This window comes from Halichoerus grypus, chromosome 8 (assembly GCF_964656455.1).
Source record: "Halichoerus grypus chromosome 8, mHalGry1.hap1.1, whole genome shotgun sequence".
In the NCBI taxonomy this organism is placed as follows: domain Eukaryota; kingdom Metazoa; phylum Chordata; class Mammalia; order Carnivora; family Phocidae; genus Halichoerus; species Halichoerus grypus.
The window spans coordinates 108,933,558-108,948,965 of NC_135719.1; the positions used below are offsets into that span (position 1 = coordinate 108,933,558).

Here is a 15,408-nt window from a genome sequence, read left to right on the forward strand (position 1 = left end):
CAGTCTCCATTTATGACATTGAGAATAAGCTTGCTGATGGAGTACCCCATCCATGTGTTCCTCATTTGCTCTCCCTCCTCGTTTCATAATGTGGTGGGTAAGAGCATAGCCTTTGACTCCTGACTGTGAACATCCAGACTCCTTGATGTGCTTGCTGCGGCAAGTTTCTTAACCTCCCTCTGCTTTAGTTTTTTCATCTACAATTAGAGATAATAAGAGTATGCACTTCTTAGGTTTTTAGGGGGATTGTGAGCTTTGAACAGTGGCACATAGTAAACATTTTAGAGCTGTTAGAGCTATTATTATTCTAGAAGTGAAAACATTATTCTCATCTCACTTATTTGTATCTTTTATCTCTAGGTCTACATTGCTTTCTTCCTTTCACTTTAAACAACAAAACTTTTGCCCATAAAATTGGCATGATTTTCTTGGTAGTGGCAGTGTAAATTAGCTCTACCCTTTGGAGAGTGGTTGGGCAAGGTATACCCAGTCATAAAAATACTCACACTCTGACTTAGGAATTCCACTTCTGGGAATCTTCTATGCGTAAGAGTGCATCCATGAAGTTTACATTATAACCTCCAGGGTTGGACGGAATAGTTTATTAAATTCTGGCACTTACACATTTACAATTGATGGGTTTCAAGACCATGTAATAACATGGAAAATACTTGTGATGAAAAGTACAACATTTTATGTATAATATGATTACAGGCATGTTAAGTAAATACATACTTCCAGGAATTTCAGAGGATAGGACTTATAAGAGCTCTTTTAACCCTCGACTTGTCAGATTCTGGATTTATGTAAAGCTGGTCCTGAAGGCCCAAAGTGTACCCTGTAATTGAGAGTTCTATGTACCTTGTTTGTAATCCATCATCTTTCCTCTTTGGCTTTAGCAATTCTAGGCTTAGTCAAATTCTGCAGAATTGGATGGCCATGAGGATATAAAGATGAAGACAGACCCTCTAGTGTACTCAAGGAATAGTTTTATATGAGATTTAAGACAAGTATATAAACCCCAGTATGTGATTTTTGTCCAATAATAAGACCGTTTGGGCTCCTTGGTGCCTGATGATTTGTGCATGTGTGTTTGTGGGGGGTGTGTGTGTGTAGTATAGTGTAGATTTCTCACATTTACTCCTTGGGAATACTCATTTTTAACACCAGGATTTAACTTGGCTTTGGTAAGGTCAAAAAACAGGCCCTAGAACAGCAACTTTTTCAGTTTTCTTTTGACCATAAGCCTCATTTCTTTGCAAGTGGTAATTCTTAACAAAGTGTACTTTGAACAGCCAGTGCATAGACTGCTACTTCATTGTTGGTTCAACAGATCCTAGGGGAATGTGCTAGAAAGAAGAGTAATTACTAAACAGCTGGGCCCAGGACTGTGGCTTGGGCTTTATTTCTTTGGTAAATGCCCTGGGTCCTGTTTCTGAAGTAATTCCCCCGCCCCTCCACTCCCGATCCATGACTGATGACAGAAGTCTTCACTTGCCAGATCTTTTGTCTGCATTGTTACCGCAAACAGTTTTGCTTGATGAATTAATACTTGTTACCCTGAATTTTTACTTTTTTGCCCCTTTTTTTCTATCCTGAGGGATAAGCCATTTTTTTTTAAAGATTTTATTTATTTATTTGACAGAGAGATAGCGAGAGCAGGAATACAGGCAGGGGGAGAGGGAGAAGCAGGCTTCCCGCAAGCAGGGAGCCCGATGTGGGACTCGATCCCAGGACCCTGGGATCATGACCAGAGCCGAAGGCAGACGCTTAACGACGACTGAGCCACCCAGGCGCCTGGGATAAGCCATTTTTTAATTCATTACCCATAATGGGCTAGGCTGTGCCCAGCTGGCTGTTACGGTACTTTGCTCAAGATCAAGGCCCAACACGGGGTCTATGTCTGTTGGCCGACTTGTGGCGTGGTGTTGCATATACCCCCAGATTTTGTGCTGTCCTCTTTGATTTTTCATATCAAATGTTATTTGGCACCTAATGGATTTTTGAACTGTGTTTGTGGCTGGCCTTAGAATCTTTAACATTTATTTCCTAGGAGAAATGACATCTTTATGTCCAAGTTATATTTGGTCAAAGCATGTTAAAGCTCTGATCAGTTCTTTGAAAGTACTACATTACTTTCAAAGAAAGTATTACCTTAAAAATGTGTTAAAATTTATATAAAATGTATATATGGAAGAATGACTGGTTTCAAAGTAAAATAAAAGCATCAGGTCACTCAAGGAATAAAATTTTGCTATGTGGGAGGGTAGAGATTTTCTTTTCCTTTGTTTTCTTTAAGAAATATTAGAATAGGAAAAATAAGGGTTTTAACAGGAAAGCTAAATATCTGAAAATCTGTGGAGGTGAAATTTTCTTGGTAATGCTCAATGTACTTTTCAGTATATATCACTGATTTTGGGGGGACTAAACTTTTTATTGGGTTTCATTGGATTTTGATGTTCATTCTAGTGGGAGCTACCAAATTGTAGATTTCTCATCGGTTCAGGTAACAATGAATTGTGATATTCCAGAATTAGGTGTTTGGCATTATGTCAGAGGAACAATAGGAAATAACTTTGTAAACTGTTGACTGGATTAATGTAAACATGGTAAGTTTAACAAAAACATAATACTTCCAGTTTGTCTCTATCCGCAACAGTTGCTTAATAAATCCGAATAGCCTGAGCAAGTGTTCTTTTCTCTAGCTTCCTCTCCCTCTTTCTCCCTACTCCAAGAAAAGGGGGAGAGGAGGATCCGTGTAAACTGATCACTAATTCGGTATTTTGCAATATTGTAAAACTGTTAGGTGTTGCTTCTATTGTGATCACAATAGAAGAGCAAAGTGGTGGCTACCCTTCCCAACTTGTTAATACTCCATCCCAGGACCCTGAGATCATGACCTGAGCTGAAGGCAGCCACTTAACTGACTGAGCCACCCAGGCGCCCCCTTGGGAAGTTAGCTTTGTTTGGTCTTTAATCATGATACACATCCTGTATTAGACAACCATGAAGCATGTATGTTCTGTATTTCCCACTCCTTCTCACTGAGTGCTTCAGCCCCTCCCCAGGGACATCACTGGAGCCCACATCAAGCAGGGGTGGGGAGACCTGGCAAGAGGTCCTGTTCCCTCGTGACCCCAGGTGATGACTGAGTCCAGGGTTGATCGAGGACTCCTGATGACCGCAACAACATTGTGGAATGGACAAAGGTCCATCATCCTTAGAGCTGTGGCTTAGGCATTTTATTTTTTGTTCATTTGATTTTTTTTTTTTTTTTTTTGAGTGCAGTATCAGAGTTTAGAGGGATTTTTGTTTTGTTTTTTTTTTTTTTTAAAGATTTTATTTATTTATTTGACAGAGAGAGAGACACAGCGAGAGAGGGAACACAAGCAGGGGAGTGGGAGAGGGAGAAGCAGGCCTCCCGCGGAGCAGGGAGCCCAATGCGGGGCTCGATCCCAGGACCTGGAATCATGACCTGAGCCGAAGGCAGACGCTTAACGACTGAGCCACCCAGGCGCCCCTAGAGGGATTTTTGTTTTCTTGATTAACATGATTTTCAGGTTGTTGCATGCAGGACATAGTGGCAACCTCAGCCTTAAACTTTGTTTCTGCTCCTACCCCGGAGCCCCAGACAGCATGGGGAGGGTCTGGCTACCCCCTGCCGAGCCACCCTATCATAAAGATTTTATTTATTTATTTGAGAGAGAGAGAGAGATAAACAGCATGAGAGGGGAGAGGGTCAGAGGGAGAAGCAGACTTCCCACTGAGCTGGAAGCTCGATGTGGGACTCGATCCCAGGACTCCGGGATCATGACCTGAGCCGAAGGCAGTCGCTTAACCAACTGAGCCACCCAGGCACCCCCAGCCACCCTATTGTAAGGAAACTCCATCAGAAATTCAACTGGCTTCCAAGGGTGGGGGGAATTATTGTGAATTCTAAGAATGATGAAAGCTGTGAGCAGTGAGTTCTGGAAAACTATGCATGTGCTTCCAAAGGCTAATCTCTGTATTACTCAGTATCTTTTAACAGACAGTAAAGAATTTTTCCATTAAATTGTGCACTATTAACCATCCAGCCCTCCGGAGGCAAAGGTCAAAGGTCCCACGAAATGGCTTTAGAGAATGTTCTTTGAAAAAAAAGGAGTGAACTCCCTCCCTCCAGAATGTTAGCCACCCCCCCACCCCCCCCCACCCCCCTATTTTGGAGCTTGGAGCTCAGTTTGAGAATCACTGTCTTTTCCGGCTTAGTTCAGGTTTTTTTGTTGTTGTTAAGGCACTCAGTGGGAGTTGGATGCATTCTGTCAGTGTTTAGAGGCTTATGAAGGGAAGTCCTTTCTTTTGTCTCCACCTGTATTCCCATCCTCCTGGTCTTGGCACTTTTTCTACTTTAACAGCCATGGAAGTAGTTTCTACATGCTTTTAGATTATATGGCATCTTATGTGATATGGTATGTCTGCTTTAATTCATCACAGTTCTGTGTAGAGGTTTTATGTGTCACTGAAGAAAAACTGACCCAATTTGAAAGATGAAAAGCTCTTTGAATAGATGCTGTCAGGATTATTTAATTTTATTTGTGTCATAATTGGACCTAGGTTTTTTATATTTTTTGTTTGTTTTGTAGCAAGGAAAATAGATCCAGGAGACTCTTAACCTAATTCTACCACTATCTAGCTGTGGGGCTTCAAAAGTCATTATAATAGCTTTATTGCTTCATTTGCAAAAACAAAGATTTCATTATGTATACATGCAGTATTCTGCTGGAGTTGCTAATCATAAAAAGAAATTGGTTTTAAGATGTTCTCTGAAGCTTTTTTTTTTTTTTTAAGACTATTCATTTGAGAGAGAGAGCAAGAGCAGGGGGAGAAGCAGAGGGAGAGGAGAAGCAGACTCCCTGCTGAGCAGGGAGCCAGATGTGGGGCTGGATCCTGGGCTCGATCCTAGGGCTCTATCCTAGGACCTGGAGATCATGACCTGAGCCAAAGGCAGATGCTTAACTGTCTGAGCCACCCAGGTGCCCCTCTCAAAGCTTTTACATTTTTAAAGAAACAGTGAATTTATTTACTGTATACTTTTATCCCCTCTAAAGGTATCATGGGAATGGTCTTCAAGGACTAGTCTGTTTTAATTCTTCTGGCCTTTTTAAATAGGCTCCACGCGTAATGTGGGGCTTGAACTCGCGACCCTGAGATCAAGAGTTGTATGCTCTACCGACTGAGTCAGCCAGGCGCCCCTCCTCTGGCCTTTTGTAAAGGAAGAGTGGCTCTTACTATTCTTTTTTTTAAGATTTTATTTATTTGAGAGGGAGAGAGAGAATGTGGGTGCATGGAGAGAGGGGCAGAGGGGGAGGGAGAAGGAAAGGGAGAGAATCTCAAGCAGACTCTGCTGAGCATGGAGCGTGACATGGGGCTCAATCTCACAACCCTGAGATCATGACCTGAACCAAACGCTTAATGGACTGAGCCACCCAGGCATCCCCCTTACTATTCTAATAAAAGTTGACTCTTTTTTGGAGTGCATTCCTGTACCTTTAATGAAGCAGAAAGAAAAAGGAAATAATTTATCTTCTAACCTGTTTTGATAGGCAAGGCTATCGACTAAGAGTGACAAGTTAGAAAACAGGCATCTGCTTTTGATTTTTAGGCTTCCTGTTAGCACTAAGCCTATTATTAGCACTAGGAGAAATCTCATCCTTTCTCCTATTCTGACCCCGTGTTGCCATTGTCATTGATCAGGTTTATCCCCCCCATAGACCAAAATTAGTATGATTCTTTCAACTTTGGGATTTATCCGAGCACTTTTTTTTCCTAAGCAAAGTTAAATTCTCTTCCATGGCTCCATTTTGGGATTGTATACTTTGTTTAAAGGTGAGAGTTCTTCCCAGCTTTTTAAAGCTGAAAACAGAAGTTAAAGAGTCTAAAAGGCATAGTGGAATTATTTGAAAACAATTTTGGCCTTCAGTGGAGGAAAGTTGTTCAAGTTTTAATTGATTCATTGTTATATCTCACCTTATTCCTGGAAAGGATTAAGGTGACAGGTACATATGAAGACTTTCTCCTTCACAGCCATGCTTTGTGAATGGGTTGCTAAGGTTCACTTTATCACCTTCCAGTCACTCCTTCACCATTACTTCTGGCTCTGCCCTGCTCACCCACTGTAGTTCTTATAGTGGGGTCACCAGGGATCTCCTTCAATTTTTCTTGGCCAGACCTGTGTCAGTCTGCCTACTAGATACCTGTCAGGCAACACTTTTTAAAACCAAACTTACCTCTCTTCCCCTGCTCCAAATCTATTTAGCCACCTTTTTCACTATCTCACTAAAAGTATTTAGCCACTAAAAGAGGTATTTAGCCACCTTTTTCACTATCTCACCACTCTTAATCCAGTTGCTGAAGCCATAAGCTGAGGACCCATCCTTGACACCTCTCCCTCAACCTCCACTTAAAATCAGCTAAAGTTCCTGTCTGTTGTTGCTTATTAATACATTTACTTATTGTCTCTCTGCTCACAGCACCTTAGCCAGACTGTTTCTCACTTACCTCAGTTTCCTAAAAGCATCATTTACTTTTGAACCTCTTAGGACTTTGTGTATCTTCCTTTAGGGCTTAGTTTAGAAAATCAGGGATTCTCTGACTTATGTCTATACCCTCAAGACTAAGCTTGGTGCTGGTGGTTCCCTCTCGTCCCTTCCTACACCCCTTCCTTCCGTGTGTTGTCCTCCCCCACCTCCTTGCATGGGCTCTCCCAGCACCCATATTCTCTTTATAAACACACATCGCATTCTATTGTAATTGCTTATTGACTTTTCTGTCTCCTTAAGGGCAGCGACTACGTCTTACTCATGATTGCACCAGTAATATCCAGCCCAGAGTGTTCAGTAAATTTCTGACAATAAATAGATAGTAGGAAATGGGTGGTGGTTAGTATGAAAACAGTGTTGAAGCTGTTGTGTTAGTTTTATGGTTCTGGTTGCTTTAAAATTTGCATCTTAAGTGCTATGATTGGCTTTCATCTACTACTGGGTCCTACAGGTAGTGGTTCTGTGCATAAGCTCCCGAAGTGTGAAGTAGAGTAGGGCAAAGCAGGAAGGAAGCTGGTAGGTGTCTGGGTGGGCTCCACTTCGCATGCCATTGATAAAGAGGTTAGGCTTTCTTAAGGGTAACGATCATGTAGCAGAGATAAGATGGCTGCTTAAACTAGGGCATTGGAGCCAGAAATGAAGAAGAGGGAGCATTTTAGTGACCTAGTGATTGGATATGGGTCAGGGAGGAGGAATCTTTAAGTGACCCAACTTTCTGGCTTGATTGGCTAGGTCTGCTTGATGCTTTCATTAACTAGTTGTGTTGATTCTTGAGATTCTGACATCCAGCTATGTCTGCGAGGCAGGCAATAGGATATGAAGTTTGGGAGAACACACCACTGGAGAGTCATCAGTATATGGTTGTTAGAACTATAAGACAGCACTTACCTATGTAGCCTGAGTAATAATGGTCTAGAAAAAGAAGAAACTGAGGAACATGGACGTTTAAGGCTGGGGAAGAAGAGAAGATAGCTGGGAAAAAGCAGTGTCAAACTGAGGAGTTGGAGTTAAAGAGGAAATTTGGCCATAAAGGGGCCATTGACTTTTTTTGTGCTTTAAAGAGAAAAAAACAAGTAAGAAAATGGGTCTTTAACCAGCTGTTAGAATAGATGCTTGGGTCTGGACCACCTGCAGGGCTTTCTGTTGGGCAGCTCCACCTCACCCCTCAGCCCAAATCCAGAACCCCACTGGCATTCTTACAGCAGATCTAACACATGACCTTAAATCCCGTCCAAGTTAAATCTAAAGGTTAAAAACAGCAGAAATTCTGGATCCAATCCCAGAAATTCTGATTCACTGGGCCCAGGGATCTTAATTTTTTACAAGGATATTTCTGATTGTCTAAGGAACATTCATGTGTAGGTAGGTGCTAGAGCCCTTCATTTTATTTAATTGCAAGAAAGCAGGACTTTATTATGGTGCACTTTAAAGTACAATTGTGATGAAGAGATTGGCAACCATGGAAACCTGGCTGGAGCTTTCCACAGTGCCTGTCTGTGTTTATGGGGGTGTGGTGGGGGTGGGCAAAGCCCCACCATCTGGTGTAATCTGTTAGAGATGTAAAGTTGCTATCTTACAGATTTTGTGGCAGATGCCCCTGGTGCCCTGCATCATATCCTCGTGGTCTACCACTGATTTCAACCCAAACTCAGATTTCCAGTTTCTCACTTCACTCTAAGTCTTGCCAACACTTTTCTGTTTTCTGCCTCAGGACCTTCAAGCCCAGCAAAGGAAGGAGGGAGGTTGATATCCTGGCCAACCTTTAATTAAGTAGGGGACAAGAGCCCATGCCTAATCGTTGTGCTTCCTTCAGGGGTCCCACAGACTCGTCCCCTACCCTCCAGCAGTCACCCTGTTTGCATCAAATGACCTCACTGGCTTTTCTCCTTCCCAGTTGTACCTTCCCTCACTTCTGTTCCCTAGGATCATCTCTTATTTTAATCCTGCTAAAACCCTGTCCACTATCAATGTGTCAGTTGAGCTGACTTCACAGGTTAATAAATGCAAACAAAAGCCTTCCATAATTACATTAGTTTCTTCTTAATGCCCCTGCCTATCAATAATAGCACCTAAAATAATGTGTGGGGGAAGAAGGCGAAGAGAACATATTGTGCAATGCAGAATGGCACACACATTGCTGAAGTTTAAATTTATTCATAGACACTCTGTAATGAGATCATTATGTGAGAACTTATTGAATTTTTCAACAACCCCCATTTCTTTGATTTCACTTCGAGAATGGTTGAAGGGAATATGAAAAACCAGAAAATCGTTGACACAGAGAGCGCTAGATGTGTCTCTTTTTATTCATTCATCTATTTTATTCATATATATTCATCTTATTCTTGAAGAAGTCTCGGTGGGTCTTTTTGTAAGACTATATAAATGATAGAAAACTATTAAAAATGATATAGTGCAGGAAAGGGGGGAACATCACAGATTTAGGATAGAAATTACCAAAGATCATCAACAAACCAATCTGATCTATTTCAAGGATAACTTTGAAAAGATACTTTGTCTTTTTTTTTAATTTTTTTATTGTTATGTTAATCCCCATACATTACATCATTAGTTTCAGATATAGTGTTCCAAAAAGATACTTTGTCTTAAATGCAAGATTTCTCATCACCTAGCTAGAAAATATTCATATTCCTGTTTCTTCTTTTAGCTAAGCCCAGACTCAAGGAAGTAAGAGTTGAAAGGTGAACAAATTTGTCCTGGATGATCACTTTCATCCTTGACAATTAAAATTAATATTTGAAACAATTATCGTAGAGCCTGACACGTTGCAGGCAATCACTAAATGCTATAAGGTGAATGATAAAGGAATATGCTGAGTTGCCGAATATGTATGTCCTAGACTGGTGTCCCCATGAGTGAGAGTAGGGAAATGTTTCTATTACTTGCTAGACTTGTGGGGGCTCTTGCCACCAACCTCTGATTGCAGATGTTTATTTTTGTCTGTAGGTTTATTTTGTAGGAGACCAGGCATCCCTACAAAACACTTTTCTCAGTGCACAGTGTTCTACTAACAATGGCTATTTTACTGTAAAAATTGATGAGATCATCAGATAATTTAGTATTCCAGCTCCTCAGTCAACATTTCAAGTCAGACCCAGAGAGGAAGTGACTTGTCCAAGTTAAACTCACCAAATCTAGCTAATTAATGATACAGCAAGGACTAAAACACACATGTAAATGTGTGTAATCGCATGTAATCATCTTTCTAATTTCTAAGACGGCTCCCATCTCCTCCAGGCTTGGTCAGGGAACAAAACAGGGCATTGTTTTTCTGAACTAGTGCCAAATGGTTTTTAGACTTAATAAGGATTATGGAATAGTTCTGTATTTGATTTAAGGTATTTGGAGGAAATTTGATAGTTAAGAGCTTAAACAAATAGATGATTTAGAAAATCAAGACTAGAGGCGCCTAGCTGGGTGGCTCAGCTGGTTAAACGTCCGACTCTGGATTTCAGCTCAGGTCATGATCTCAGGGTCATGAGATCAAATACTGTGTCGGGCTCCCCACTCAGCGTGAGTCTGCTTGAAATTCTCCCCCCCCCCGCCCTTCCCCCTGCTTACGCATGTGCGCGTGATCTCTTGCTCTCTCAAATAAATATATAAAATCTTAAAAAAAAATCAAGACTAGTAGATGGGCACAGTACATAAGCAAACAGGTGAAAAAGTATAAACATCTAAAATATTCAACAGTAAGAGAATAGCACAGAAAGCAGTACGACGTTTTGATAGACTGCAGCCAATAAAACGCTAGCCATGATGACTTAGAAATAGTCAGTCTACTAGGGATTCTGGCCAGTTCACCTTGTATTTGGAGGTTTTCAGTAAGTTATTTTTTTTTTTAACATTTAAAGGACTAATTTTATGTGTAGAATGTTAACTGATGTCAGTTTCTGAAATTCACTGTCTATTCAGCTTCAAATTTACCAATTTATTTTCTGGCCTATACACCACGGAAAGTGGTTGTTTTGCTCTTGTGATTCTTGATCTGTACATTAAAAACTAGCTGAAATGAGAGTTGGTATGGTAAAGATTTAATGAACTGACAAAATGTTTCTATTACTTGCTAGAACGGTCAGAAGATTATATGTTAACTTTTCTAAAAACAAAAGTACTATTTTAATCAAATATGTATTTCTTTCCTGTAGAGCCTCTGTTATGCACCTAAAGCCATATTGGAAACTCCAGAAGAAAGTGCGACCTCTGGAAATCAGCAAGGAAACTCTGAGAACTCCTATGAGCCACCAAGAAGCTATAGATGATGAGAAATGCAAAGCTAGCTACGTGAAACCAAGTGTCTTTCCTTCACCCTCTCTTGGTAAAGCATCATCTCGAAAGCCTTTTGGGATTCTTTCTCCAAATGTTCTGTGCAGCATGAGTGGGAAGAGTCCCATAGAGAGCAGCTTGAATGTTAAAACCAAGAAGAATGCACCATCTGCAACAATCCACCAGGGTGAAGAAGGGCAAGGGCCGCTTGATATCTGGGCTGTTGTGAAACCGGGAAATACCAAGGAGAAAATTGCATTCTTTGCAGCCCACCAGTGTAGCAATAGGATAGGATCTATGAAAATAAAAAGCTCCTGGGATATTGATGGGAGAGCTACTAAAAGAAGGAAAAAATCAGGGGATCTTAAAAAAGCCAAAATACAGTTAGAAAGGATGAGGGAAGTCAACAGCAGGTGCTACCAGCCTGAGCCCTTTGCGTGTGGCATCGAGCACTGTTCTGTGCATTATGTGAGTGACAGTGGCGACGGCATCTATGCCGGGAGGCCTCTGTCGGTCATACAGATGGTCGCCTTCCTTGAGCAGAGAGCCAGTGCCCTGCTAGCTACTTGCACGAAAAACTGCACTAACTCACCTGCTGTGGTGAGGGTTCCTGGGCAGTCCCGAGGTGTGCTCCCAGCCTCCGAGCCCTTTTCTGCTCCCGGAGCTTGTGAAGAATCCACGGAAAGAGGAAATCCTGAGGTTGGGGAACCACAGAGTGAGCCAGTCCGTGTCCTTGACATGGTAGCCAGGCTGGAGTCTGAGTGCCTGAAGCGGCAGAGCCAGCGTGAGCCTGGGAGCCTCTCGAGGAATAACAGCTTCCGTCGGAATGTGGGCCGGGTGTTGCTTGCAAATGGCACTCAGGCTAATGAAGGCAAAACAAACAAAGGCGCCTTGGAGGCACCAGACACTCAGGTGAATCCTGTGGGGTCTGTATCTGTGGACTGTGGCCCCTCAAGAGCTGACCGTTGTTCTCCTAAGGGAAATGAGGCCTGGGACAGTGCTCCTCGGGGCTGTCCACCATTGCCAGCAAGTGTGAATTTCCTCACGGACAGTGCCAAATTTGAGCCAGATCAGCACACTGCTATGAAAAATGGTGATAGATATGATGTGGAAATGACAGAGGAACTTGCCGGGTCGCCTTTTCCTCCTCACACCTGCTCTCAAGCCATTGAATTGCCCACCGATGCTGTTGATTGTATGAGTAGAGAGCTCGTGCCGCTTACTAGCCAGAGTCCTGATCAGAGAAGAAGGGGATCTTTGTGCATTAGTATCACTGTGTCCAAGGTAGAGCAAGGCCAGCCTTCTAGTTCAGAGCCCTGCGAAGACCCACTTCCGGGGATGTTGTTTTTTTTGCCACCTGGTCAGCACCAGTCAGACTGTTCCCAGTTGAGTGAAAGCACAAGGGGGACTTCTGAGGCCAGCCAGCTTCACGATGCTGCGGAGGGTGACAATGCATCGGAGGAAGAAAGGGTTCCCGCTGATGCCTTTGTCCTGCCAGCATCTCCGGTGGAAAGTACATTACCGGTGCTGGAGACAGCCGGTTGGAAGAAGCAAGTGTCTCATGACTTTCTGGAGACCAGGTTTAAAATCCAGCAGCTTTTGGAGCCTCAGCAGTACATGGCGTTTCTGCCCCACCACCTCATGGTGAAAATCTTCAGGTTACTTCCCACCAAGAGCTTAGTGGCTCTCAAATGTACCTGCTGCTATTTCAAGTTTATCATTGAATACTACAACATCAGGCCGGCAGATTCCCGCTGGGTGCGAGATCCACGATACAGAGAGGACCCTTGCAAGCAGTGCAAGAAGAAATACGTGAAAGGGGATGTGTCCCTGTGCCGGTGGCACCCCAAGCCCTATTGCCAGGCATTGCCCTACGGGCCAGGATACTGGATGTGCTGCCACCGGTCTCAGAAGGGCTTCCCCGGCTGTAAGCTGGGGCTTCATGACAATCACTGGGTCCCTGCTTGCCACACCTTTAATCGGGCAATCCATAAGAAAGCAAAGGGGACCGAAACTGAAGAGGAATACTAAAGTCTATGTGAGAGGCGACAAAAGGACTGATTTTTAAAATTGCAAACCACCACCTAGATCTACCATTCAAGTGAAGGTTGCCTCTCCGAGCCCGCACTCTAGGAGAATCTGTACTTATTCCATCAGGACTGCCATTGCTCAGGCATTTTTTTTTTTTTTTTTTAAACTCTTGCTTTATGAGCTATACAAGGAAATTGGTCTCGTTGCTTTAGAGTGGCGCCTCCCATTTGGTCCAGGGTGGTATCCCACAGTTTGATTCACTTGGCTGTGAATATGCCTGTTCTCCCAAATCAAATCCATCCTCAAAGGACAAAGACTTGCCACCATCCAGGACATTCAGAAGAGTTCATCGCAGACTATGCAGGCAATCCCCAAAAAGGGGTTCCAGAAATGTTTTAAGCACTGGCACCGTATTTGAAATAAGTGAATAGTGTCCTATGGAAAGAAGAGCAGCACTCTTTGGATGAAAAGTATGCTTACAAAGGAAAAGTCAGGCACCTTACCTTAGCCCTTGTATGCTTGATCTGTGCGATTGAAGTTTGTGGTTGGCGATGGATTTCATGCCCTGTGGTGTTTACAGTGTATATAATGGTTGTGTTTTCATAGGGCTGTGAAAGTGCACATTAAACCCGAGCGCCTTTACCTTAGATGAGTGCTTTTGGCCCCTCTGTAAATAACACTATTAAATCCAGTTGTATATAGTGGACAACAGACTGAACATAATCCCCACAATGCAGCTAGGATAGTGTTGCGGCTACAATTGTGTGGTTTTTTGTGTTTTTTTTAAATCGTCTCGTCTTAAATTTGTACATCCTGTATAAAATATGAATGTTTCCCAAATAAACTATGAATGTTTCCTGTATAATATATGAATGTTTCTGAGAAGAAACTCTAAATAGTTAAGAGGTTAACCTGTTGAAGATACCAAATAATGGTTTAACTGGACAACCTTATAATTAGCATAGAGAACAATCCTTTGTTATATTTTAGTGATCCTCCAAGAATGAGAAGATATTATATAGTCAGATTATAACATTCTTGTCTACTCTTTCTGTCTGGTTACAAATTTTTTTTTAACTTCAATAAAAACATGCATCTTAAATGGGACCTGCGTTGCTGACGCTTTTTCTTCCTTTTTTGAGGTTAATAATGGAGGATTATGTTGTGAATTGAATCATAAGAATTTAAAAAATTTTTTGAGTTGTTAGGGGATGGGAGAGAGAAAATTGTTTTTCTGCCACGGAAAAGAGGCCATCTTCAGTTAACATTATGAGCTTACATTTTTGCAACACTTTATGCTTATTTTGAATTTGTTGTCTTCCCATAACTGCTACATCCCCTGTTGGAGGCCTGTGTCACAGCTTGTCTAGTGATCGTTAAGTCGGTGAGGAAATACTCAGGTCTGTGGTCCTGTAGTGCTGGGTGGGGCTGGAAGGTGTTGGGCCCCCAAAAACTGCTGTGAAGGCCCTAGCAGCTAGGTCGGTTTGAAATCAGGTACCCACCAAAGCCCGTCCGCTTCACGCTGTGGAGGAGCGTGATGAATGTTGCAGGGAGGTGATGAGTGCAGGCCGGGATGGCCCTGAAGGAGCGTAGAGGTAGAGGTTGCGTAGGCTTCGGCTAGGTCAGCCAGGCAGAGTGGGACAGGACAGGAGCCAGGTGGAGCCAGGGTCACCTGTGGCGAGGTGCTGGTGGCCAGGGAGCGGCTTCCACCCTGGAATCTGCCTTGGGCTCTCCTGCCCCTTAGCTGGAGGCAAGCTGCTTCTTCCTCCCTGAAAAGGCAGGGTACTAAAACTGGAAAGTGTCTCTCAATGCCGAACAAGTCTGTTCCTGTCGGGCAATGATAGGATACCTCTGACCGCACTAGGCCAGAGCCTGTGACATGGGACGAGGAGAGGCTGAGAAGAGCTTACCTTTCCTTCATGGTATCTGTGCCCTTCCTCATGGCTCGCCGCAGCGGAGGTATGTTGGAAATGCTTTTCAGTTCGAGCGCCCTGGGCTGAGGTTTCCAGTGCTCGCCCTTCTCCCCTGCGGTTTGCTAGACTGGCAGTCTCCGCACGCCTTCCTGATAGCTTTGTCAGTGGCTCAGGATTTAGGATTCAAGCCGATCTGCGCACACAGGATTTAGAGTACAGATGGGCGTGTGGTAAGTGCCCGGGAAACCTAGCTGTCGTCGTCACTAGCTGTTGGTTCTATGTTTGCCCAGGTGGACGCACAGGATAAACAATCGTTTTGGTTGGTTTTCCCAAGTCAGCCATTCCGGATCTGGGTTTTGCATGGGACACAAAGCCATGACTCGGGCTGAGAGCAGAGGACAAGGTAAGAATGCCCCAACCCCGTCTTGGCATGTGATCCTCGGGGGCCTTGGAAGTCACTGACGACCCCTTTTGAACATTGTGGCGGGGCCCTGTCCAGTGCTGTGTGAATGATGGAGGATTTTAGCAGGTGGCCTCAGAGGGCCCTCTGCCCTGCTCCTGATTGAGACGGGTGTAGCTTTCCGCTGAGGGGAAAGGTGCTG

The 15,408-nt window shown here is 43.2% G+C and overlaps 1 protein-coding gene across 10 annotated transcripts in view; it reads left to right on the top strand.

The window, feature by feature from the left end:
* The window catches only part of FBXO34 (F-box protein 34), an 86,148-nt gene extending 72,148 nt beyond the window's left edge, over positions 1-14,000 (top strand). For all 10 annotated transcript variants that reach the window (XM_036113891.2, XM_078053734.1, XM_078053735.1 and 7 more), the window contains one exon: positions 10,745-14,000. In XM_036113891.2, coding sequence (XP_035969784.2) covers positions 10,745-12,893 — 2,149 coding nt within the window. In that variant the 3' untranslated portion in view covers positions 12,894-14,000. The remainder of the gene's footprint in view (positions 1-10,744) is intronic.
* The last annotated feature ends 1,408 nt before the right edge of the window (positions 14,001-15,408 follow it).